Source organism: Enoplosus armatus, chromosome 20 (genome assembly GCF_043641665.1).
Source record: "Enoplosus armatus isolate fEnoArm2 chromosome 20, fEnoArm2.hap1, whole genome shotgun sequence".
NCBI lineage: Eukaryota > Metazoa > Chordata > Actinopteri > Centrarchiformes > Enoplosidae > Enoplosus > Enoplosus armatus.
The window spans coordinates 8,302,163-8,328,243 of NC_092199.1; the positions used below are offsets into that span (position 1 = coordinate 8,302,163).

The 26,081-nt window shown below is 41.7% G+C and overlaps 3 protein-coding genes across 3 annotated transcripts; 1 reads left to right on the forward strand and 2 right to left on the reverse strand.

The window, feature by feature from the left end:
- The first annotated feature begins 6,319 nt into the window (after window positions 1–6,319).
- Window positions 6,320–9,672, forward strand: LOC139303218 (C1q-related factor-like). The gene is made up of 3 exons (XM_070926957.1): window positions 6,320–6,475; window positions 6,527–6,970; window positions 9,493–9,672. The coding sequence occupies exons 1-3, from the start codon at window positions 6,323–6,325 to the stop codon at window positions 9,670–9,672; spliced, it is 777 nt and encodes a 258-aa protein (XP_070783058.1). The 5' UTR covers window positions 6,320–6,322.
- Window positions 9,673–18,381: 8,709 nt separating this feature from the next.
- dcakd (dephospho-CoA kinase domain containing) lies at window positions 18,382–22,376 on the reverse strand. Its single transcript, XM_070927166.1, has 5 exons — window positions 22,171–22,376; window positions 21,366–21,477; window positions 20,593–20,796; window positions 19,870–19,957; window positions 18,382–19,609 (listed from the first exon to the last, which is right to left on the reverse strand). The coding sequence occupies exons 2-5, from the start codon at window positions 21,475–21,477 to the stop codon at window positions 19,324–19,326; spliced, it is 690 nt and encodes a 229-aa protein (XP_070783267.1). The 5' UTR covers window positions 22,171–22,376; the 3' UTR covers window positions 18,382–19,323.
- A 338-nt stretch (window positions 22,377–22,714) lies between these two features.
- Window positions 22,715–25,409, reverse strand: pus3 (pseudouridylate synthase 3). Its single transcript, XM_070927165.1, has 7 exons — window positions 25,360–25,409; window positions 24,602–24,998; window positions 24,167–24,444; window positions 23,900–24,074; window positions 23,584–23,693; window positions 23,245–23,417; window positions 22,715–23,054 (listed from the first exon to the last, which is right to left on the reverse strand). The coding sequence occupies exons 2-7, from the start codon at window positions 24,995–24,997 to the stop codon at window positions 22,783–22,785; spliced, it is 1,404 nt and encodes a 467-aa protein (XP_070783266.1). The 5' UTR covers window position 24,998; window positions 25,360–25,409; the 3' UTR covers window positions 22,715–22,782.
- Between the last annotated feature and the right edge of the window lie 672 nt (window positions 25,410–26,081).

Sequence of the window (26,081 nt, forward strand, 5' to 3'; positions counted from 1 at the left end):
AGCCAGAGTGAGAGCAAGCAACGTAAACGTCACCAACGTCTCCCGCCCTGTGACCAATCAGCGAGCGAGAAGTGAAGTTCCCTAACGCATGATTGGTCGAACGGGGTGCCGCTCTGTATCAGCACCTCCCGCTTCCACCCAGGCGAGTTTGCTCGAGATCCGAGTGCCCCCTAAATTACGTAATAGATTCTCATGCCCTAAAAAGGGAAATATGTGTCTACTGTTTGTAAGGAGTAGATTCCAGCCGCTATGAATTAACAAGTCAGACAAGCTTTTGGCACTTCCAGCACAGAAATTGGAGCAGTGACTGATTGGAGATGAGATTGCAGACCTCTCTGAAAACAAACAGGATAGAACAGGGTAGTCCTGATAAACTCCAATCTGATCCCTCCACACATATCCATGAAAGAGGATAATGAAATGTCCTTTCAGGGCTATTTTTGTCATCAACTCATCTCAGAATAATCTGTTACAGTTTATATGAACACGTATCTCACTTTGGATGCAAAGGTATTAAAAAAACAAAAAACAAAATGAGGAGGATTTGCAGGCATCAGCGAGATATCACAGCACTGTGGATGCCCATTTGTGTCACTTTGCAAATTGCAGTGTTTCAAAATAAGAGACTGTGTTCCTTTGTCACTTATTATAGATGACATCAACCACACTCAATTGTTTACAAACTCAGGACAGAGCTTTGTAAAGAGTGGCCCAAGGCAACATGGCACATTTTTTCAATTCCTTCCCCGCCCCAACCTCACACTCTGAAATAACAATATTTGAGGATTGAAAACCAACTGCCAAGCAAACCAGCTAAGGAATTCCCACAGAATCCCAAGAGGGACTGCAAGGCAGCAGCCCATTTCCTAAAAAGGAAGAGTCCAAAAAGAAAGAATCAAGGAAGTTACTCTGTTTGAACCCTCGAGTAAACATACAAGGGGCTGATATGCTTTCCTTTTATATAAGGGGTTATTATGCCAAACGGCAATGAAAGGTAATTACATTGAAGAAATCACGATTTCAACATTATCTTGACTTTGATGTTGGCCATGATCTCCACCACAGACATCTAATTTTGTTAACCCAACTATTTCATTAAGTAAACTTGGCTACAAAGGCAAAACTACAGTACAGGATGTAATTTCTCACTTACAAAAAAATTAAATACTTATGCCTTGATAAAAATAAAAAAAAATCGATAGACTCTAGCACCAAATATATTTCACCCTGCATCTCCCAAAATCAGATAAATGCACTATCCAGCACAGTCAATCCTGAATATAGACATCAAAGATGGCCTGCTGTTTCCTCAGCTCTCCAGTTACTGACAAGGCCGTCCCGTGTGTGCACGCTGGAATGTGAGCTGGGCTGCTCAAGATGGGTGGTCTGCACCTTCCCCGACTGTAGGGCTGATGAGACAGGTTTCTGCTGCTGCATGGAGCTGGGATACTGTCCTGACATAGCAACAGTGTGTATCAACATCATAAATTTGTAGTGCACAAAACATACTGAGATAGAAGAGTTGTAACTGTTACTCAGTATCACCAAGTTTGTAATGTATGTGTGTGCTCATCATGGTCCAGTTATTACCATCTGGCTGCTTTTCTTTTTCTTTTTTTTCCTCTTTAATTTCTACAATAGTGAGCACTGGGCGCCATCCTCTGGTTGAAAGACGTAAATGCAAATGGGAACATTTAAAATAACACAAGTCAATATTATAAGTGGAATAAAAATGTCCCACTCATTCATTTTATTTCCCTAAATAAATTCATTTTGGCTAAGGGTCACTTTTCCACCTGCAGGGCAAATCAGCACAGATTCACAGAGGGCACAGATTGCTGTTATACTGATTTCTCTTGAAATGTTCATAACTTCAAGACAGTTGCGCTCCTGGTCAAACTCTACTCAGTGATGTCCCAGCAGGTGTAATTCCTTTGAGAATGAATGGAGGACACCACTGATTGGGCTGCAGCCAAAAGTACATTATCCCTAAAAGAGCCAACCCTAAAGACAGGCAGTTTTATTTTATTACAGCATATGAGAGGACTGAATGATGTGGCTTACCATCAATATAATCACAAATTAAAAAGAAAAACATTAGCCTTTCTTAACTGCTGAAGTTAGGTCCTGTATGGTTACATTATGTGTATCCACTGTATCAGTTAATGTTGTCTACACATGTTGAACCTTTACTGAAAGTGTGTTTAGCTCGCTGTTTAGCTTTGGATCCACACACATAGTGAGGGCAGATGAGCGAGGGATGAATGTGCTGTGTGGAAATTACATATTTTGTAACATGTTAAAAGGCCACATGAGGGCACTAAAGTCTGCAAATAGAGCAAAGTCTTTGTGCAGCACTTTATAGAAAAGGCTGACATACTGTATATACTGTTGCAGAGATTGATACAATTTATTTTAAAGTGAAGTGGTATGTGTATGTGAGTATGTCTGTTATTTTGATCAATGTTTTGATTGTGAGTTGATGGGGGGCTAGGCAGGTGCTTGTATGATAAGGCTATCACTCCTATATTTTTGTTTGTTTTGGTGTTTTTTGTAACCTTTTACCAGTTTTATAGCATCTTTTTTAGTTTTGGTCAATTCCTTTTTTTCTCTGTCTCGTGTGTGTAACAATTATATGTGTTTTTTTGTTTTTTTTACAGGTGATATACCGAGCAAAATTGTGCATACAGTATTATATGTAGAATATTTTGATAATGAAAGATTTAAGAAGATTAAAGATCTTTTCCATCATGCTGACTATGTGGTCATCTCTCTGATTTAGGTTTATATTGTCATCAGCTAGAGAGAGACTCAGCAAGAAAGCACCGCTCGAGGTGTCTGACTCAGTACCATTGTCGTGTCCTGTGACAACAGCAGCATCAAAAATGTGGAGAGGACTCACAAAACTACTCTCTGCTTATACTACCCTCATGAAAATCTAATAACACTGGATGATTCCAACATTGTGGCCACGTGTATGTAACTGGCTTCAATGTGACTTGGGTTTTTTTGTGGTTACATCTGTTGGTTAATAGGAGGGTAGTTATCTTCTGAGAGAAAATGTACAAGGTTGACAGATGAACATATTGTACCTTAAAAACATGAGCACCATGTTGAGTGCTTCATTGGCTCCATGCCTTTATGGAAACAAACATTAAAATCCAAGAGGCTGCTCTGTTGACTTATAAATTGCATCAAATGGAAAAAGCTAGATCCTTTAATGCACATTTTAGTATCTGTGGAAATGTGGGATATTGACTTGCATTTTAAATACATATTCTGTGGGTTTGAACAATGCCTTTGTGCACCACAGGCATTTAGGTTTAAGTTTGTTGCTTATTGCAATTTTTAGGAGTATATTTACTGAACATATTCTGTATATTAGTAAGTGCATGAATACATTAATTAATGTATAGTTTTATTTTTGTGTCTGGCCATTTACATGACCCATCCCTCATGGAATTATTCAGACCCAGTAATATACTGAAAATTAGATCAGTGAATCAACTCACTTGAGTTTTGAAAACTGTCAACTGAACAGACTGCTGGCAATGGTTGCTGAATTAAGCAGAGCCCTCTCTGCCAACACACTTGGCAAGTTTGGGCAAGTTTGAATTTATTCCGCCAACTCATGTGGTACATAATTATATTATTAATACAGAATATGTACTTAATCGATATTTACTGTTTAGACTTTGACATTATAATTTCCCACTTGCATACACCAAGTGAAGCACAGCAAAGATCAAAACGTCTTAACTGCGATACAGAGATACAAAGACGAACAGCAGCTATTATGTAATCTACTGAGGGGCACCAGCCACCATGAAGCCATTCTTCAACAAAACATCTCCAACCTTTGCAAAGAATATACCACCTTAAAAACTGAGACTGACATGTAAACCTGGCAAACCACCTCATATGATTCAGCAGACTAATACTCAGATATAATTATTAACTTAAGCATGTTAAACTAAACTTGGAGCAGATAATCTCTGCATATGTATTGCTATGCTGCAGCATTAATTAACAGTACATGACTACTAGTGTATATGGCAATGAGTTGAACAGATGCTCTGCAGTTTAGGTGTAATCATGATGAAGAGTAAAGCAAGCTGATTTTGAGTTTTGAGCTTAGCAAAAATTAAACTGTGTGCAGCAAATGTATCTACCTTGAATTTCCTATGCAGCCAATGTTACAGAAAAAATATTATGTGAATGGACTGTGTGCAAGACAACACCGGTGTTTATTCCTCTAGCTAATAGCTTGCAGTGAGCCAACATGATGGGAAACCCTGAATACTAGACTGATATAAGACTCATAATACTCAAACATAACTTTTTATATTTACAAATAAAGAGCTTGAAAAGATCGTAATGCACATGACAAAAAAAACCCCAAATCAAAATAAGCTCAGCCAGCAGCCTTAGAAGCCACATGGAGAGGCAAGGCATGAACCTACAACATTTACATTAGCTTAAGCAACTAATACTTAACATTAGCTTAAGTGGTGAAGGGAAGCAGTGGAAGTCTCTGGGACCGAAGCTTTAGGCATCGGGAGAGGAAAACCCTCTGTCTAATTTGTTACATCAAACAATATATTTTCCTGAAACGACAAGTTTGCTTAGCTTGCTAATGTGAGGAGCAGCTACAAAAGCAGCATTGGTAGCAACAAGTGCGACAACAGAGTTAGCAGCAGTTAGCAGGCAACTGAGAGTTTAAAAAGCCCACCTCATTGCATAAAGTGTGATTTATAGATGTTAGGCGAGAAGAGAGTATGTCATTTCCAACTGTCAAGTCCAGTTGTCTGCCTGGATTACTGTAGTTTATAGGCTTCATTCTGCTTAGACAAAAAAGTAATTGCAGCAGATGAAATTTACTAAATTGAAATGGAACTTGACCAAGCCAGATGGAAGAGAAAACAAAGGTAAGTTTGCCTTCTTTTCCCTGTATGTATTTATAACTTTATAACACATTTTATTAGACCCTGTGCTATTGCTGTTCATTCGTCGCTGGTGATATTCAAGGAGCTTTTCACAGCCAACATTTTTGACATGTCATAACAGGAAAAGGTGTAATTAATGATCTTTATAGCAGCCGCAGGGCCTTCCTCTTGTGAATCCAGGCTCACTGTCATGGCTTACTGTGACATTTTAAAGCTGGGTTTGGATATTATTATGATTTCAAAAGTGGTGCAGGACTTGGTTATGATCAGTTTCATTGCCTGGACCACTTGTGTCACTACTTGTGTGTCTACTGATGTCTATTCCAGCGATGTTGCCACAACCCCAGGTGTCAGCAGCTAATTAAGTGAGTAAAATCCTCTCATAGCCAACAGCAATTATAAAACTAATGTTGTAATAGAATATACTTACAAAATCCTTAACTGGCCCTTTAAAAGTTTGCCGATTTTGCGAAGGTCACAGCTCGACTGACCACAGATGCCTGGAATCAGTCCAGTATACAAGAGCTCCCACTACACACACACACACACAAACCCACACACACACACACAAATACGTAGGCAGATAAGGAAAAATATATTAAACTAAGAAAACTATATCAGGCTCAATCTATATCTCTACCATAGATGACTCAAATGAGTTCTTGTGGTACTCAAAATAAAATATTTTCTTACATGACTGCACAAAATCAATGCCAACTGTTATATTATTGAAGATTTTGAAGAGAATGGGGTATATAAATTTCAGTGATAGTACATAAATGGTCTTTCCTAAAAATTAGATCCTTCTCATGTGCACAAACTTCCCTCAAATCTTTTTCTCCATCTTCATCTTCATCATCCACTGAACGTGAATTGATAATGATCTCATTCTCTATGCCCTATATATCACACTCCTACTTTATGTCTTTCCTGGCTTTTCACATCTGCCAGCAGGAAAGTGCCCTCCTCAGCCCTGACTCAGATGGTTAGTGAGTGTATGATGCTCACTCTCTCCTCCCCTTGCTTCTTTTCTTTTTTTTTTCTTCTCTCAAGCTGTCTTACTCTCTCCCTCCTCCTCTCCTCTTGCTCTCTCTCCTCACTCTCTCAATCTCTCTCTCCTTTTGATCACTTCGGTCCCTTGCTCCACTCCCTCTCCCTTACTCCTACACTGCTCTGTCACTCACTCACACACTCACACCAGCTCTCCCTGGGCACCATCTCCACCATCGGAGATCCTCATTGTGTCTGCGTTTTGCCAGGTGGACGCACTCCCCACAGTCACCATTTCCACCCCGGAGAGTTCCACGGTGGCTGCGCAGCCCCTTCCCCGGCTGAGCATCGGGCGGAAGACCCTGGTGGCAGCTGCTGTGGGGGTCATGCTGGTCCTGGTTCTGGTGGTCCTCATCCCTGTGCTGGTCAGCTCCGTTGGCACAGGTGGCATAGATGACAGCTCGAGCCACTACGAGATGCTGGGTACCTGCCGCATGGTTTGTGACCCTTTTCCCAGCACGGGCACGGCAGGCACAGGTGTGCACGCAGGAACAGATACAGCAACCACAGGCCTACAGGTGGACAACGAGGGGGATCTGAGTGATCACAGCATTGGCCCACCCCTGCCTACTTACAGTGCTCATGGCCCACAAGGCAAACCAGGACGCCCAGGCAAGCCTGGACCCCCAGGACCACCTGGAGAGCCAGGCCCACCAGGACCTAAAGGACCACCGGGAGATGGTGTGGACATTGTACGGACGGGGATTCTAGGATTAGGGGGCAAAGGGGCAGTTAGCACAACCACCTACAACACTATGCCTCGGGTGGCATTTTATGCAGGACTAAGAAACCCTCAAGAAGGTTACGACATTCTACGATTTGATGACGTGGTGACTAATATTGGTGGTAACTATGAGGGCGCAACGGGCAAGTTCACCTGTAAGATTCCTGGTACCTACTTTTTCATCTACAATGTGCTGATGAGGGGAGGAGATGGCACCAGCATGTGGGCTGACCTGATCAAGAATGGTCTGGTGGGTAACACTTTTAACTCTTCAGACATCCTCTCAAAACACTTCCGAATGTTGAATGATTTACTGTTGAACAAATGGACGAATGGAAAAAGCACAGTTTCTCAAAGTACAAATAGTAGATAATTATCCATTTGCCTACATTATGAGTTTAGAACCCTGAATCATACAATGGGATGAACCCACATCAAAATGCTCAGGAAACAGTGTAACCAGAGTGCTGGCAGTCTAAATTGAGAAGTCATGCATTCATGTGGACAGAGATTTTAGGTCTGTCTTGGTCTTGTGTTATAGTCCGGTATAATGACAATGCACAGTGGCACGCTGCCAGATTGTGTATCTGTGCATATTACACATCCAATGATGTACACGTTGAAGTGAGTGGAAGGAGTGCAGCGCTATCTCAACTCTGCACACATCAAAACACAGCCTGGGGTAGGGGCCAGTTCAAAGCTGGTGCCCTTTGAAATACAACAAACTTCATGGAGCCATGATGTGCTAGTATGCATTATCAGACTGCCTGTCAGGCCCAGGCATTTCAATATCAAATCGTGATATTTGCTATATTCATGGATCATTTTGTAATGTCTTTAAAGCCCCAGGTGATGACACTGATCAAACACCATCTAAATCTGAGCCTCGACGTTTTTCCTGCAAAAATCTCAGCCAAGCTGCAACAGGCTGTACAGAGAGTGGACACAATAACACATACACCTGTGCATCAAAATGTAATCCAGTGCAATGTCACACACTAAAAGCTATATTTGTGATACTAATATATTTCAATTTTTGTAGAGACTGTTTCATAGAACTATAATATAATAATAAATTAGACTATTAGTATTTACAGTCCATATAACCTGCTTACTTTTAACTTAAGCAAAAGAAAAAAAGACAAATATACCTACTGGAGACACAGTGTGAAAGAACTGGTGGCTAGATATTTTAATTATAATGATTCACCTGTTGGCTGACTATTGCTTTGTAAAGACTTTCTTAAGCTGCCTCCCCCAGCTCTTAACCTCCCTGCCTCTGTCTGCTTTCTTTAGAGGGCAATGACACCGTAAATACTGTGCAACACCACATATGTAGTTTCATATATAGAGCTACATTTACCTTAGTTTACCACAGTCGGAAATGTATCTATTTCAGTCTCATACTGTCTTAAGCAACTATGAGCTCCAAGATATCTAATGGAACATGATAAAACCATTAATAAATAGCCTTCTTAGTATGGGCATGAATGCACACAAATACAGTCTATGTGTTGTTAAAGAGGACCAATTAAGAACAAAACAGTCACGTAAACTTGGCTTCAGGCAAACCCACTATAACTGCTGATTAAATCACCTACATAATGATACACCTTCATTTGTGTTTATTAACACATAAAGAAAAGTATAAAGAACGTTCTAAAGGGAAAATGTGAGAAATGAATGAGCAGCTTTAACAACCATCTGATTATTAATTATGTATTTTTTTGGTCCTTCAGCCAAAGAGAGCAAAGTGGTGTTGGGACACTAAAGCCAACGACATCCCTGGTTGAAAATACAATATTACTGATACAAGTCAGACAATTGTTCACATTTACGACATAAAGTAGGATACTATATTACTGTAAATTATATTTTCAGTGTTTTCTTGTCAGTGATGGACATCATGCTGCTGCAGCAGAGCTGAGGGTGGACACAGGGAGGAAAGGGAGCTGCATTGCCCTTATGTCTCAGGAATCCATCATCATGCTGTCATCTGTGGCTCAACCTCTCGTCTCAGACCCTGCAGCCTCTTGACATACACTTTTGCACTCCAATGGCACGAATTACAACTCCACATTCCAGTTTTGGTTCTACCTTAGTTTAGTTGCCACAGTCGGGTTGCAGCAGGGTTTACACTTTTATAGTTGGTCTGGTCAAGTTGAAGCGTAACAGCCAACCTGGCAACCCCAGATTATTATACATTAGCTAAAGCTTAGAGGGGATATGTGCTTCAGTAATTACCCTGTGTTGACATGATGACACTTCTATTTGGGGAAAAACATTTTCAGCGCTCCACCCAGAAAAAGGTGGATGTACTGTAAGAGTGGAACACGAGGCAAAGGGATGCACTGCCATCCATCCTTCCTCAGAGGCAGACTGACTCAAGTCTGACCCTTTCAGTTGAGTCATGAGAGGAAAACAAGATATGCACCACACAGGACCCACTTCACACAAACTCTCAAATGCAGTCCACACTTCAAATATTCCTTTCTTAAAATAAGATGGTCAACTCAGACATGGAAAATAAGTGTGGTCTCATGTTGGCCAGTGAAGCAGAAGCTAATTTAATGTTTGTGCGCATCAAATTAAGCATTTGTGGGCCTTTGGGTCTTATTGTTAATAATTAATAATAATATGATTTTCATTTTGCTGTTATCTAATGCATTATAACAACTCTTTATTGTAAATCTTTCTAAAAAAGCAGTCTACCATTTACATGTCTTCACTTCCTCTCTCCTTGTCTGTATATATGTGTGTGTCATATTCCAGGTCAGGGCCAGTGCCATTGCCCAAGACCAGGACCAGAGTTATGACTACGCCAGCAACAGTGTCATCCTTCATTTGGATGCGGGAGATGAGGTTTTCATAAAACTGGATGGGGGCAAGGCCCACGGGGGCAACAGCAACAAATATAGCACCTTCTCAGGGTTCATCCTCTATGCCGACTGAAGACTGGACAGGACGTGGGTTCAGAGGTGAAAGGTCACGGCCAGAGGACATTCACTTCCTGACTTTCACTTGGCTCTCGCAGTAAGGTTAATGTTGCCCATAGCCACTGATCCACAGTCAGATTGTCTTTGCAGATGTTTAAGGTCAGCGTTGACACAGCGATTAAGGCTGTGGATCTGTGGTCATCGGTAACTATCTACCTACTCATCCATACATTCCATTGTATACAGGGTGCCTATGCCGCTATTCTGATGGACGCGAGCGACGTAACAGTGACAGTCACTGCCATGTGTCATGCTGAGGTGCAGTAACAAATCTGACAGTGCAGAAGCCTCACCATCATTTCTGAGCTGTCATTTCAAATTCAAGTCTGGAAATCCAACAGTTGTGGCGACTGCAGTGTTTGTAAATGTGCTGTTAGGTTTGATGTTAAGAGGATGTTTTTTCATGCTGTTTGTACTTTAAGATGTTGTGACTGAGGAGATATATTTTGTCCCAAGAAATATTCATTTGTCAAATATTGGATGCCAAAATGAGATTACGCTTGCATTGAATGGCAGACAGTGTCACAAAATGTATTGTGTCTCGGTGTGATGATTTGGAAAATCATGTCATATACGCCCATTATATTTGGCTGTTGTTGTTCGTGTATAAACTGCACATTTGATATTGATGTCTGAACACAGTCAAAGTAGTGTACATACACCATATTGTGTGTCTATTAAAGAATATCGCTGTTGATAGATAGTTGTACGATTATATTACGTAATGGTTAATGTGCTCATTTGTAAAGATTTATTTAGTTGATTTATGCATGAAACACCTGTTAAAATGTTCTGTATGTTTCCACAGATGAAAAAGAGAAAAACAGTGATTTTAAACAAAGTTTAGCTAGGTGTGGGCTTCAGGAACATCTATTGCTGTTGCTTTTACCTTTAATGTCCATGATTTTTCATTAAAAATTGTTTTTTTTGCATTTCCACACACATTACGTGGTTAATGTCACTCACCTCATCTTTTTCTTGATCAGCTGTTTTGATCTCTGATTTTCCAGTGAAACCAGCCTTTAGTCCTGCAAATGTTACACACAAGAGAAGCCACGCCAGCTCAGCGAGAGGCAATCAACGCAGAGATGATCACTGAGGGAAAGGGAGAGCAAATCACAGCTGTGTTAAATGCCAAATGAAGCGGGAGATGATTGTGTTTCACAATCAAAGGAGGGATGTGTTTTTTCCTCTAATGGGTGTGGAGACGCTGAGATACAGCGGGAGAAAGTCAGGGGACGGGTGTTAGAACATATCATGACAAAGCTTAGATCAGTGTCGGAAAGTAATCCAGGGCAAATTAGGCTCTGCTGTGACGGCGACACAAGTGTCAGAGACAAGAAAATAGCTTCCGGGCCTAAACTGTAAAAACCAATATATTTATCTGCTTTCTTAAGAGCTCACTTTGATATAGGGAAATTCTTTGGACATAATTTGCCTTTGACACGGGCCACGTAGAGTCCAAAACTGACTCTTATATAGTTTGAAACACCAAGTTTAGAGTTCAAGACCAAAAGTTTTGAGGGCGTCAAGACATGCACAAGTCAAAATGCACATTTACTCATTCACTGAAGCTAATAAAACTGAACGTCAGCCCAAAGTTACCTTTCAAAATGCCACTCGAAGCTCAAATAAATTCAGCATTTTGGTGTAAGAGCTGTAAATTGGTGTAATAGTATACAGTTGATTAAAATGACGGAAAGAGTCTAGGTTGCCACGCTGTGCTGTGTTAACTGCTCTATGCAGTGAAGGCCAGGAAGCCCTCTGGTCTAAACTTAAGCTTGTCTTAAGACAGCAGAATTCCTCCAGACACAATTAAGACTGAGGGTCCGTGCCTAAGCAGAGGTCACCCGAGCCACGGGGCAGCTGAGCACTAGCACAGGCTGTTTTCTCCTTGCAGGGTGTATGAGCACATCGTCAAATTAGAGACTTCATGTCACAATGTCAAAGACAAATGCCCCCGGTCTGCAAGAAACAGCTTTCACTGCTGAAACCATTGGAACTGAACATTGCCCGAGAGGCTGCAACATCTGTACTTTCCTGAAGTCCTCAGGGAGAAACACAAACGTACCGAAACCATTCTTACATAAAAACGCTTAAGATCCCTTGAAGATGAAGCCAGAAGTTCAACAGTATTTACCGTTTCAAAATGTGTGAATGAAGAGAGAAATGAAAATGCACCTGGACTCATTTGTAGGCAGTTTCGTTGCTTGCTGTTTCTTCCCTCTTTCCCAGAACACAAAGCACTTTAGATGTGCCATGATGTTTGTAAATAATACAAATCATTGCATCACATTGCACAGATAAAAAGGAACACCATATCTAGCCATCTACCCATTCTTTTTGAGCCGTTTATCGAGGTCAGAGTCACACTGGCAACAGGGGTAAGCCTAAAACCGTCTGTGGAAACCTCTGTGTAAAACGTAGAGAAATTCTCTTGGCAGGCACCGTCTTTGCCTCATTCTGCAAAACTGGGTGATCCGTACTCAAGCTATTGTGCTTGTGTAAGCGACACAAACCCCTCCTCAGGGGTGTTTTGGTTTTGATGGTGACTTTAGCTGAACAACCTACCCAACAGGACACTCTGGGGCCGGTGTTTTAATTTGTGATGAAACAGCATCTGGACTGTACACGACGCTTGAACCTTTGACTCACATTTCATCTCATGTCCTCCCTGACTTTAAGCAGGTCCAGGGTTTGACGATAAGTATTCCCCTGAGAAGAGCTGTAAGCTGCTTTTTGTTGACGTAAGCTTCGTTTCTTGGACTCGGCTGTGGGGATATTTTGAGATTTTCTACTGTACCTCTTTTCATAATGTATAAGTAGAGGGATTTGAAAGATTATGTCCCTACTGCAGACTTGTTTTAATTGAGGTAATCTCCAGCAAACGTAACTGAAGGAAATTTTGATTCATTCACTCTGGCCCACTCCCTATCAGTAAACTGAGATGGCTTCAGCTTGACATTTGCAGGGGCCAATTGGTGAGGCGTGAGGCTTATCAGGCCTCTGCAGAATGCGTGTGCGCGTTTGTGGGTCCGTGTGTGTTTGGGTCAGTGTACGGGGTCAGCGTGTGCGTGTGTCCCTGCATGTATCTTTAGTCTAAACGAGACAGGAGAATGCAAGGCTTGGAGAGAGTGCCTCCTCTGAAATGTCTGAAGAGACGTTAATGAACCCTTGGTTTTGCTATCTTGAGCGCCCCCAGTTAACTCACCGGGGGAGATCCAAATTAGAAATGGAGGCTTTAATTGTCCAGCTAAATTGCCCCTTCGTGCTCATGTTCACTTCCTCCCACCAAACGTACAGCCACCTTCCCACACATACATGCACACATGGTTTAACTTGTGTGAGCATGCACCTACGAATATGTTTTCTTAGATTGTAACACAAAGACGCTACAAAAATCTTTTGACAGGTTGCAAACAGCAAGCACACACTGGAGAACCCAAAAGAAAACATGACAAAGAGTCTACAGCCATGCTAGCATTTTTGTGAGTCTGCTGAATGGTGCTTTGCTAACATGCCCACAATGACAATGCTAACATGTTTAGCAGGTATATACAATATATAATGTATCTTTACCATGTTCACCATCTTAGTTTAGGTTGAGTCATAATTAGCACCAAACACAAAGTACAGCTGAGGCTGATGGGAATGTCACAACTTTAATTTGTGGGTACTGATGATGGCGCTAAATGAAAAGTGAATGGATCCTAAAAGTTATTATAATTCAAACTCAGGGGAGCATGACTGCCTGTACCACACTTCATTGCAACTCATCCGACATTTCACTAAAAACCAGAAATGTCAACCTGCTAGTGGTACAAGAGGAAAAGTCAGAGGATCAACAAAGTCACCAGGCGTCATCCTCTGTTTGTGCAAAATTTCATGGCAATCCATCAAGTAGCTGTTGAGATATTTCAGCCTGGACCACAGTGGTGGACTCACATTGCCATCCCTAGAGCAATGCCGCTATATGGCTTTAAAACCAGCATCTCCTCAACACTGTCTGGCTGTCAACAACTACTGACACTGAACAGAATCTTTCCAGCTGCTCTGCTTCAGACCTGTTGTCTCAGGGATCACCACAAGCCTGTATATATCACCTTGAATGCTAAAAATAAACAGTAAGTGTTATGTGCTGAACTAATCCTTCAGGCTACAATCTGAAATATAGCATACTTCCAGCACTTTTTTACTGACTATAATATCAAGAGTTTGCAAAGATGTCTGAGTCATTATTTTGTGTGTGGACACACGCGTGGTCGACAGTGGCATGTTTATGCGTCATTGTGTAAGTTAGGTTAATAGATGAAATTTTATACAACATCACGTAAGCAATCTGTAAGGAGGGCTCTTGTTTTTTTTCAGGCATTTTTGGCCTTTATTAGATAGTGACAGCTGAAGACAGAGAGGGGGGATGAAATGCAGGAAAGGGCCGAGGCTGGAATCGAATCAGGGCCGCTGCACTAAGGACTCAGCCTTGGTAAATGGTATGCACTCTACCAGGTGAGTTGCCCAATGATCGCTCTTTTAGCATGGAAACCTGGAATGCAACAAGTCCTCAAAATCTCAATGAACACAATAAAAGGCATGATTACAAGGACGAATCAGCAAGTGATTGATCTCTGTGAGACCTTGAATCGTGCCTGTATTGTGAAAAGGACAATGTTCTCATCAGTTTCTGCTGCTTTCTCAGCTTTATAGCAGAATGGTCAGCAAAGCCAGGGGGAGATGTGCGTTCGTGATAAGCATTCCCTGTGCAGGGTTTTTCAAGTGTAAGTTATACTGCTAATGCTTAAGAGCTGATTTGAGATGATTCAGATAGTTACGTAACATGCAAATGTCTGAGTATTTTTTGTAAATACTGGGTAACCACAGGGTACAGTACTGAGAAACAAAACAGAAGTTTGGGGAAAATGCTGTTAATGCTAATATTCTGTGAAACCGAAGTAATTATGTATTTCACAGTTATGATATGCTACCAGAACTGCAGGGGTACAGTAAGGTAACAAAAGGGGCTAAGGTAGCCCCAACAAAAAATCTGGTTTCCATCTGACAAAAACTGCTTCAGAGATATAGTTGTTGTAGAGAACCCTGACCAGCTTTTATGTATGGTCACAATATAACTACAATAAACAATGAAGAACACAAAATACACGTAATTTGCAGGTTGTATCATAAAGTGTTACCCAATTTCTCATCAATGTTCCAGTGTTGCTTACACACTCCTGCCTATGGTCTCAGGACAGACAAACATGTGCAAAATCATCATCTTGCATTATAGTAGATAATGTGTGCATGGGTGCATCACCGCTTGTGCTAGCACTCCTAGGGAGAACGTGACAACATGCATCCCCCACTTTCTTCCCCATCATCATGCTTCTTCTGGGGACTGTCCAGTGTGTCAGTGACTCAATACCAACGTCCTTGTTCCCTCATGGCCCTGACTGAGCCGGGGCTAACACGTAGGGAGAGGTTGAGTCATGTGGCTGGGGACGCTCCGCTGGCGCGCTGCCTGTCTCTTCACCTCACCGCAGCCTCGTGGATGCAGCCTGACAACGAGCTGCGGAGGCGCTGCGAGTGCCCCTTCCTCAGCATGACACCAGATGTCAGAGTTCAAGAACACTACAGTCGTTACAGTTGTTCAGGCCAGTTTCTTCTACCGGTTGGTGTCGAGCTGCATTTGTGACCTGCTAATGGTGAGTGGGCACACCAGTGGCTCTTTTCATCATTGCTGTTTTTTTTGTCAATTTTTGCTTCATCAAAGTGATCAAAACCTTTATCAAAACAACATTTCAGCATTTCGTCTTATAGAAGAGGTCCTCATCTGCCAATAACTCATTTACAAATTCTCATGTTAAAAATGTTGAATAGATTCAAAAGACAAATCCACCCTCTTGAACAACTTGAGATCAACAACCGTGGATGAGCAAAATTCCAGCACATATAGCATTTCAAGATTTTTTTATCTGTGCCCATCTCTCTTTAACCTGCGTCATTAACTGTTGCTTCAATCAAATATTTCCCAGAGAGATCTCTGTCAACCCAGAGAGATGAACCCCCCTCCTGTGTGCTCCTTGAATCCACATGAGGACAGCTTCAATAGTTGTGACTGTGCGAGTTTATCCAGTCAAGAAAAAGTGCCAGTGCCGAACAACGTGAAACCTTGGCAATTATATATTAAAAATACTTAACATATGACAAATCCATCAATGTGGGAGGTGTGGATGCTTAATGTTCTGGTACACTGAGGTCAGTAGTTTCTATACCTCTTCTATGATTGATTTTGTTCACAGTATGATTTACTACTACAAAATGATGTGCAATAGGAGTAAGAAAAGCCCACCTACCTTGCCAGTACCTGTTTTTAGCCATGTTAGCGTTCTGGCTCTAGGGACAGCAATGTTGGAATCAAATTTAACCCGATTTTAGGCCAGATGGCTAGATGACTATATACCCTTTAGATTTCTAGTATATATCAGAACTCGGTTTTAGCCTAGATGGCTATGTAAACAATAACAATAACAATAACACTTGCTGCCTATAGAAAACAACTGGAAAAAGAGGCCTCTCACAACGCGTCCTGCTGTCTGATCAGGGCCCCAGCCGTCTGAGTTTAGCTGAGTGAGTGTTTAGCTGTCTTGTATTAATTAATAATTCCCTAAAATGGTGAGTGAATTTCTTTTAACAACCCCTGATGAATACTGAAAGCCTCTTACCCTCTGGGGTGGCACGCACTTTCATTGTGGTGATAAAAAATTAGCCCCTTGAGTAAACAATTCAGACTCAAAACGACACTGACTAATGCAATAGTTACTGAAAATTTGTTCAGACTGTCAATTATCCAGAGTTGCGGAAGAGTTTGGTGCAAAGCTATTTATTTTTTCTGCCTTTGCCCAAGCTGTTTTACCTTCCCTGTCGGCAGTAGGCGGGGAGAATGATGAAAAACCACTCAGACAGGAGATTCCAAAATGTCGACACACTGTGGTGCCGAAGGCCAACTCTCTGAACATGATGGTGAGATTATAGAAGTCTTTACCCCCTGCCATCAGAAAATTATTTGCTCTGCTCCCAGAGAGGACCCACACCACACAATAAAGCGACGGGTTGTGCCTGCATCCATGCACTTTTACAAAGTGTAACAAGGCAACTTAAGACTTTCACCTTTTAGCTTGACACCCTCAGAATTAAACCCAATTTATATTCAGACTGAGACTTTGCCACCCTTCTCTGCCTGGGGCATTCACACTTTCTGGTACAGATATAGTCTCCCTTCCATGCTCTGCATCTAGCCTCTGTCTGTCTGAGAAAGAGACTGAGAAAAGGTGCACTTGGAAATCTCTACAGAGCAGCTGGCTGCCCAGTAAAGCATGTTACCCCCTGGATCACGATGGAGCCAAGTTTAAAAAAAAAGCAACCTAAGAATAGACCGTGTTCTTCTTCATTACCCTAAATGATGGACAACCCTGGATTGATTGCGTTACAGTGTGATTGTGTGTGTGTTATGTGGACAGTTGTATGTACTGTAAGATTACATTGCATTTGTGGCTGAGATTTTTATGTATTGCATATGTATCTGAATGTGTAGCGATGCAGCCTTGGTTCACTGCCCCCCGCCCACCACAGCCCGAGTCACTTTGCATTAATTCTGCAGTGGCTTGATAAAAGCACAGACCAGACCAGTAGGGGCTTTAGACGGAGCCAAGTGAGCCACACAGGCTACTAGGACCTCGGTGCCAGGATGATGTCACCACGCCTGCCCGTGGGCCTGAATTTTCATGCCTAAGCTCTAATGTGGACAAGAGCAAGGACACCACAACTGACCATTAATACAAGTTCATTATTTTCTTCTCCTGAAGTCCTGTCACTAACATGTGTTCCTGTAGGATGTAATTACATCAATGTCTTTTGCAGAGAATATTTGGTTGGAAGTTGATGCATTTCAATATTGCCAATGTGATTTATATTCATTATCATAGGGGGTAAAGCAGCAACAACAGAAATGCCAAACATTTGCTGGTTCCAACTTCTCAAATGTGTGGATTTGATCCTTTTCTTTGTCATACATGATTGTAAACACAAAATCTTTGGGTTTTGGACTGTTGCTCAGACAAAACAGGACATCTGAAGACGTCACCTTGGGCTGTGGGAAATTCACTACTTTCTTGAAAAAAAAATCGATTAATGGACAAAATAATCGGCCTTCTGTGACTCTGAAGGGAGCTTTTTAAAGACTTTCAGATTTTCAACAGAAGGCCTGCATTACAAACTGAAGGGGAGAAGTTTGAAAGATGTGGCCTTGTACCAGGCAGGGAAGGTCTAACAAACACTACACTACTGGGTTGCATTATGGGAAATGTAGGATACAGTGTTCTTGCTTTTTAAAATCTATCTCTTTCAAGTCCCTAAACCTAATGAAGGTCTAATGCTAAATCGCTCGAGTCCCCCTTTAACCCCACCGTTCATTTTTAATTTCTTTGTTAGCTTTTGGCTAATATCTTGACTAAAGTAAACCAAAGTTGTTTTAAAACATATAAAAATACTCTGGTTTGAACAATATCTTCAGTCTGACACCTACTTTGTGTGGGATACTTTAAATGTTCAGGGTGAAGAACCTGAACTAATAGAACAAAAAATTACAAATTGACACCATCTGACAGTTGTTGTTACTTTAAAACAATAAAGTTGAATCACTTATATTTCAGTTAAGCAGCTAATGTTACAAATGCTGTGTTTTAGTTACAAGTGAGAGTGCACAGAAAGCTAAAAACCACAGACTTCTTATTTACAGAGGACAGCTTCAAGTGTAAGAAAATACAGTGATAAATATAAAGTCTGTTAATTCATGTAAATTCACAAAAATGGATTGTCAAATACATTCTGCCACATATCTTCATTACACAGGTCATTAACATACAATCATTCCTATTCAGCATTTAAATGTTTTTTCTATGACGAGTATTCCCTCCAATTTAAAACATATTCATAACTGAGGATAGCACGGGCAAGTACAGAAGTACAGAAACCACAGTGACTTCTGCACATCTGTAGTGGTTAAGAATGTACAGCTCTCTCTCTACTGTCTGGTGTTTGTATTTACAATCTATACAATCACCCAAAATGTCTAATTTTCATAAGTTCATAAGGTGTAACAAAATAAAATCTCTTGGTTTGTGCAAATATCAGTTTTGCCTTTTTCACTGATGCCAGTTATGGGTTGACTGCTGCACCAAAATAAAACATTTAACTACTTTTTAGGCCCCAAACTGTGATCACTGGTTTGAGCATCGGGGAGCTTTTACAGCAAATGAGCCTCTAAGGTATCGCCTTCATGTGTTTAGTGTCTCGAAGTAAAACCAACTGAAATTGCACATATTAACCCTTCACACCAAACCACACGTCAGTGCATGTTGTGTCAATAATATAAGTCTGTGTTAATTGCCAACAGGGCACGTCACACCTCTGGGCTGTAGCGGTGGGTGCTGTGAAACTAATCTCACAGTAAATTGCATCAGTACCCCCCATGATCCTTCGTCTGCTTCTATTCACACCCTCATCTTTGACCACATCCTGGACCAAACCCCTTCTTCTCCTCATCTGTCCTCTGTTAAGACAAAAGTATCTTGGCTGCATAAAGCAGTATCCCACCCAGACCAGTAGTGGCTGCAATTGCAATGACCCTCACTAGGAGGAAGTCCATGGAGTCCTCCAGCTTTGTGTGCAAACGCAGGACCTGCCGGTGGGTGTCCTCTCGGCTGCCCGAGTTCTCAATAACATGATTGGCCAAGCCGCGCTTTTCATTCAGTGGCATCTGTGCAGCCACGCGCTGCTCGGCCTGCTCCTGGGTCAGGCCGTCCCTCTGCATCAAGCGCGATAGTTGAGTGGCAGGGTCACTGAAAAGGAACAGACAATGGAAGTTATTTATGGTTCAGCGAGGGTGCCTTGTTAAAAAATCCAGAGGCGGTGAGTCATGCTAATAAGCCACAGAGACAGCAGGAGAGAGGTAACCAATAACTCACAAAACTGGGCCTAATGGCCAGTTTCTGTCAAAAAACAAACCCCAAAATATTTAATGATTTCAAATATGAAAAGTGTTTAAAAGTAAAACTCTAAAGTGATAGGGAAAACAGAGAAAACTGAGCAGTGATCTTACCAGTAAACTACTACAGTGTGGTTTAGAAACTGGGTGAGACGTCTGGTTTCAAAGAGAAGGGGCACATCAAGCACCACGTAGCGGAACCCTAGGGAGACAGGAGAGGAAGGGAAGTATTATGAAAAAAGAAATAATTAGTGTCAACACATTTACACATTGTCTTACCTGATGAAGCTCTAAGGACACAAATGTTGTATCTTTAATAAATGTATTGCAAGTAAAAGGACAGTGTGCGGGAGTTCTCTCTTCTCTTGCCTATGGACATTTCCTCCTACGCACCTGTCTACAAGGAACTGAAGGTGTGCATGAGTTACACTCTAACATTGTGAGAATACCGATAACACAATTAAGTTAACTACTTTTCTTTAACAACAAACAACAAGTGGAGGTTTATTTTAAGGCACTTGAGATATCTTGTCTTGCTAAAGTATTACTGTAGTGGGAGTCTTGGCTGTATTTTTTAAAGTTACGGTTTGAAACGTTTACATCACAAGCAACTATTTACTACTTTTTATCTCAGATGCCTTCACCTTCTACCTGATAAAATGTTGGGAATATTCTGAAATATCTCACGATTTGGCTCGCAGAGAGCTTTGTGAGAAACAGCCTAAAACCCTGACGCCCATCTCTGCACTGCAAAACGGTCTTGGCTCGCTTTCAGTAAACCACTCTCCTTTTCCCTGTTAACAGATAACCGAGCCAAACTCAATTCCCTCCCTTCACCTCTGAGAAAGTAGAACAGGATCTCTTTGAGCATTGCTTTGTGGATCTCTGGGTGGGTGATGGAGTTCAGCAGCTTCCTCTTCTCCTCGTTGGCGAAGATGAGCTGACCCAGCTTCTGCCGGTCGATCTCCCCGTTCTCGAGTAGGATCTCTGGCCCAAAGTGGTAGACGATGCGGGAATAGGCGGGAGTGTGCGGCTCCACAACTGTTCTCAAGAAAAGGCAGTAGCATTTGGTACGTGTAAAATAACAAAAAAGCCTTTATTTTTAGTATAAGATGTTAAAAATGTGGCACACCAGCGGTAGGAGGGAGAAGGTGGATGAGAAAATATTTCAATCAATTTTGTAACAGACTCATCAACACCAGTGTAATTAAATCGTTAGCTAAATGCCTTATATTTTCTCCTACATGCAGCTGTGCACTATTCACCTAGTTCTGTGACCTTTTTATCTTCACCACATAACTAAAACATCATCCCTGCAGTCAGCCATCATGATTCAGCCTCTCTCTCCAAGCGTTTGTCTTAATGAACCTCCTACAGGCCCAACCTCTTTCTATGTCCATTCCAGTATAATAATAATAATAATAATAATAATAATAATGAACGTTATTACACCGAGCACACTTTGGTCAGTGATGTAGGACATGGAGGTGTATTCTCACATCTGAGTTTATTTGAGAGACGGTCTCCTGTTCAGCTGGATGACAGTTTTGACTGAATTTGTATTCACTTTGTAAAATTGAATGGTTTGCAGGCGAGAAATAACCACCTACCTTTCCTGGCCACAACATCAGCATCAATAATGGGGCACCCAAGCTCCCGCAGCATTGAAGACACGGCACTTTTCCCTGAGGAAATACCTCCCGTCAGCCCCACCAGGAACATCTTAAAGCAAAGACAAAGGAAGACGTAAACGGGCAAAGTCAGTAAGGTAATAACACTGTTACTGCCACTGTTTATGGTAACTCAGAAATGTATATAAATTGTAATGGTGGCACAATATAAAACTTGTAGACAAAACAAGAAAATATGAAACTTAGAAATGTCAGGACACACAAAAGGAAATAAAAGCTGAGAAGAAACAGGCAAAACATAAATGATATACAGTATATTATGTATTTATCAGCACACAATAGTGTCAATAAAATTTAAGAATATCCCGGGGTTATTACAATCTTAAACTAACACATACCAAAGCTATGGACACACAAAAGCGCGAGATGTTTCCAGTATATTGTTACTGGGAAGGCCCTCACTGTCGTTTCTTGCTCATTTAAATAGTATTTGAAGTCTTTCCGAGGCTGTCATGAGATTTAACAACACGCCCCCTTCTGTGGAGGTGCCGAGCTACACCCAGTTTATGTGCTACTTGGCTATGCAGCCAACTTGGGAGTCAAACTTGTTTGAGTGTTATGTCAGCTTTGAAGTTATTCTTGACTGAACGCCAAGATAAACCCTGGCGAGGTTTAACAGCTCCTTGACGTTGGAATCAACTCAACACTGTAGAAAATGGCCGGTTGTTTCCAAACTTTTGTTACCGTTATCCACAAACAGTCATGTTATACATTTTAGCTTTACCTCGTCAACGTGCGATACTCCTTAAATCAGCAGAATGTACAGTGGAAATCCGTGCAGTGCCTCAGTGGTGGGGCTGGGGCACTAAACAAGCAGGGATGCTAATAGGCTAATGTTAGCACAAGTCTTGATCAGGTCAGAGCGGCCGCAAATATGAAATCACACGAAGCCGCAGCCATTTTCACTTCGTCCTATCAAATATGCAGCCAGACGAAACGGTTGGAGGGGGCCGTATTGCTGGATACTGCTGTCTGCAACTCTAACCCTTGTATTGCTAACGACCTAGCTCCTTAGCTTGACAAGCGCCACCTCAAAAATATTCCGACGTTTCTCACTGCTTGACGTTAGTTCCGCCTAGCTGAAAAAAAAAGTTCCCATTCAACCTGAGGAGCTACAGTCGTGTTGTAAACCAAACTCAGCGACAGACACTTTCTCCAATACGTGTTTATTTTAAAGCAAAACGAAAACATTTGCATGAATGAAATTGTAAACACACTGTTTATGAAATAAAAAAGTAAATCAATTGTTTTGTTTTCTAAAATACAATGTTTTCACATGAGCAAAAATTATAATACAAAACAAACTTTGGCAAGTCCATGCTCCTGTGAGAAAATATCAGTCTTCTGCTTTTTGATCTGTACTTTGTTTTGATGATGGCATCTCTGAAGAAACAGGCAGACTGGGGGAATTGTGGGAATGTTTGGACCTTTTCCCTCTGTGGACCATTTCCCCTCCGTTCTCCCCTTCCTCCCTCTCCAGCCTGCCTCTTTTGACGAAGTGGTTTATCCTGGACTCCAGGCTCTCGCAGCATGGACGCTCCAGCAGGGGCCGGTAGTTTCTCTGCTTGCTGCCTTCTACTAGCCAGCAATGGTTAGAGGACACTCCACCTGTGGATGGAGAGAAGTGAAACAATTTATACCCGTTTGACCTTTTGTTGTGTATAATACATTAGATCCTAGCAAAATATTGAAAGGATACATAAGGACGTAGGCCTAGAAGTACTGGTTAGCAGTATGTATGATGATGCTATTAGTGTTGAGGGTGTTTGTAACCAAATTATTTGAAGTATTATCTCACCTATGGCCTCCAAACCCTGAATCATCCCATGCAGGACGTGGGTCTTGACTGCACTCTGGGTCCAGTGTTGTTGTAGTGCAGACAGGACATGGTTCACCTCCTCATTTTCCTGTTTCCAGCTCAAACCTTCAAAGTGGCAGTCGTACAGCACCAGCGGGTAGTCTACTGCCATGCTAGAGACACGAAGGGAAATGTTTAGGAAAATATTAATACTGTAATTTAACTGTATTGGTTTAGTTTTTTATTTTTTATTTATACTTGTACTTATACTTATATTATACGTGTAGGATTTGGAATCTCCTACACAATGCACAACCTCTTCAACGGCAGTCGATTCACCTGTACTGGGGCTTCCTGGGGTTACTCTGAACATCCAGGAGCTGATTAATTATCTCTGGGGCTTCCAGTTTCTGCCCTATCAGAAGGAGCAGTGCCATCATGCATCGTACCTGCAGCATAACACAACAGGAAATTAAAAAAAAGTACCTAAATTGCAGGGGAAAAAAAATATGGACCCATCTCGCTGTTATTGAAACTTAGCATTAATAAAAGGCCTAATTTGTATGGATACAATGACTCGAATGAACATCATTTATTTGCGAGTAGAGCTGTAAAAATTGAGAAAAAAAAGCCCTGAATGAGTGTCTCTTGATACCTGGTGGTAAAGGAAGGCCAGCCCTTTGATCTCAAATATGAAGAGGTCATATTGGTCTGTGTGCTGAGGCTGCACAGGCCTGACTGATGCTGACAAGATGGTCCTCTCAAACTGCAGGACTCCGTTGCCCACATCCATTTTGCACAGGTTGCGAAAGTCATGAGTGCCCTCATATCTGTTGGGTGTCAAAGAGGTCCTCAAATCAGAACTGTGGCTTCAAGGGGTGAACATCACCATCAGTGTTTATCACTTTGCTTCTTCACCCACCTTTTTGCAGCATCTGCCATCAACGCCACATCCAAGGATCCTCGGGGGAAGTAGTATCGGTACGTGCGGGACTGACAGTCAAAGCGTGCACTGAAGCCCTCTGCTGCTGGTGCCCAGTCCAAGACCCTGATGTCCTGGGGCAGGACTCTGTTCAGCATCTTGACATATGGAAGTTCAGCACCAGCAGCTTTATTCTTGGTATTGACATCAACATGTTCAGGGAGTGCGACGCCCAGTCCTGCACAAAACTGTGTAGAGCGCAAATCGATGGTTATGACCTGTGGACAAGAGACAACTTTACTCAGCTACTGTATGGTCCTGTATTGGAGCACCATGCTGCATAATAGTATATTTCCACATTACTGATGTATATAATTCTCTATATAATCTCCCTCTATAGACGAGAAATGACACTGTGAGTCTCCGTGAACTCACTTGGGAAAAGGCACTGACTCCTTTATCAGTGCGACCACACCGGTGGTAGTTGGAGCTCTGTCGGTCCTGAATCAGCCGCGTCTTTAGCAAAGCTTCAAAGAGTCTGGCCTCCACAGTGTTGTCCGTGTTCTCCTGAACTGCAAACCCCTGGTAGGCCCAGCCCAGGTAAGCCAGCCGCAGAGCCACATGGCGCCGAGGGTGGGCAGAGAAGTCAAAAGGACGATCTTTGCCTGCTTTCTTACCCTTTTTGCTGCTGCTGGTATTACCATCAGGTCTGCAGTCTGAGTTTTCATCAGGAGATGGACAGCCAGCTTCACTCCTCTCCTTCAGCTGGGCCTTGAGCTTCTCCAGCTCTGCCTCCAGCTCCTTTATTCGCTGGCTTAAAGCCTCTGACATGCTGTTTGATAGATAAGCGAGAAGAAAGACCATTTATAGAGGATAACTTTAATATTATAATATAACAGAGTACCTCTGTTAGCTAACACATAAACACACTCTTACTTAGCTACTTGCTTTGCTCTGATTCTTTACTTTACAGAGCTAAACCAACTTAAAAAGTATAATTCGTACTTTTGCTTAATGTAAAGTTTGATGTTACTACAATATTCAGCATCAACAGTTAACTTAGCTGGAGTCCGTCCCGATGTATGTAAGTTTACTAGCTAAATGCTACACACAGCCTGTTAGCTCGTGTAATGTGTTACAGAGCGACGTTAAGATTAGTGGTGCTCGTACAAAATATTGCAATAAAACTTTACCTTTGATTTTAGTCTCAATGTTGCTGACAAATGTGTGTTTTTCAGTCAGCTTTCTCGGTTGCTGGCACACACGTTACTTTATGTGCTGACACGGGTTTGTTAGAGTCGGACCAATTTAGAGAGCGGACCCGTTTCCTGTAGAGGGTTTGTGGGAAATGTAGTTTACTACTTAAATGGCCTAGTTTTAAGTGATTAGTAGGTTTTATACACCGTACAGTGTGTAAAAAAGAAAGAACCGTAGGTCGATTTCATTTTACATGATGTTGCTGCGATTTATTTTTTGTCTAGACTAGAGACGTCCAGTCTGAACCAAACTCCAGCTCAGGTCAAAGGTCCACAAGGGCCCTTCTGTTACAGAGGTCAACTTTCCTGGCTGAATAGAAACTCTGCTGAAGCCACCATGGTCCATGTGGAACTGTTCATCTGTAACACACACACACACACACACACACACACACACACACACACACACACACACATTCAAAATTAGCTCAAAAGAAAATCTTTTCAAAAGTTCTTAGGTCACCAGCAAAATCAGTTGTTAAACCTGCACATTGAACCACACGGCCACTTCACACATTTATTGAAAATATTCATAGTAGACTTGAAATTTAACATGAGACAATTACAAAAGGTGTTTTCAAAAAATTCAACTTGTCAGATAGCTCGTTGAAATAATCACATTTGCCAAGCATGGAATTAGCAATAATAACATATCAATA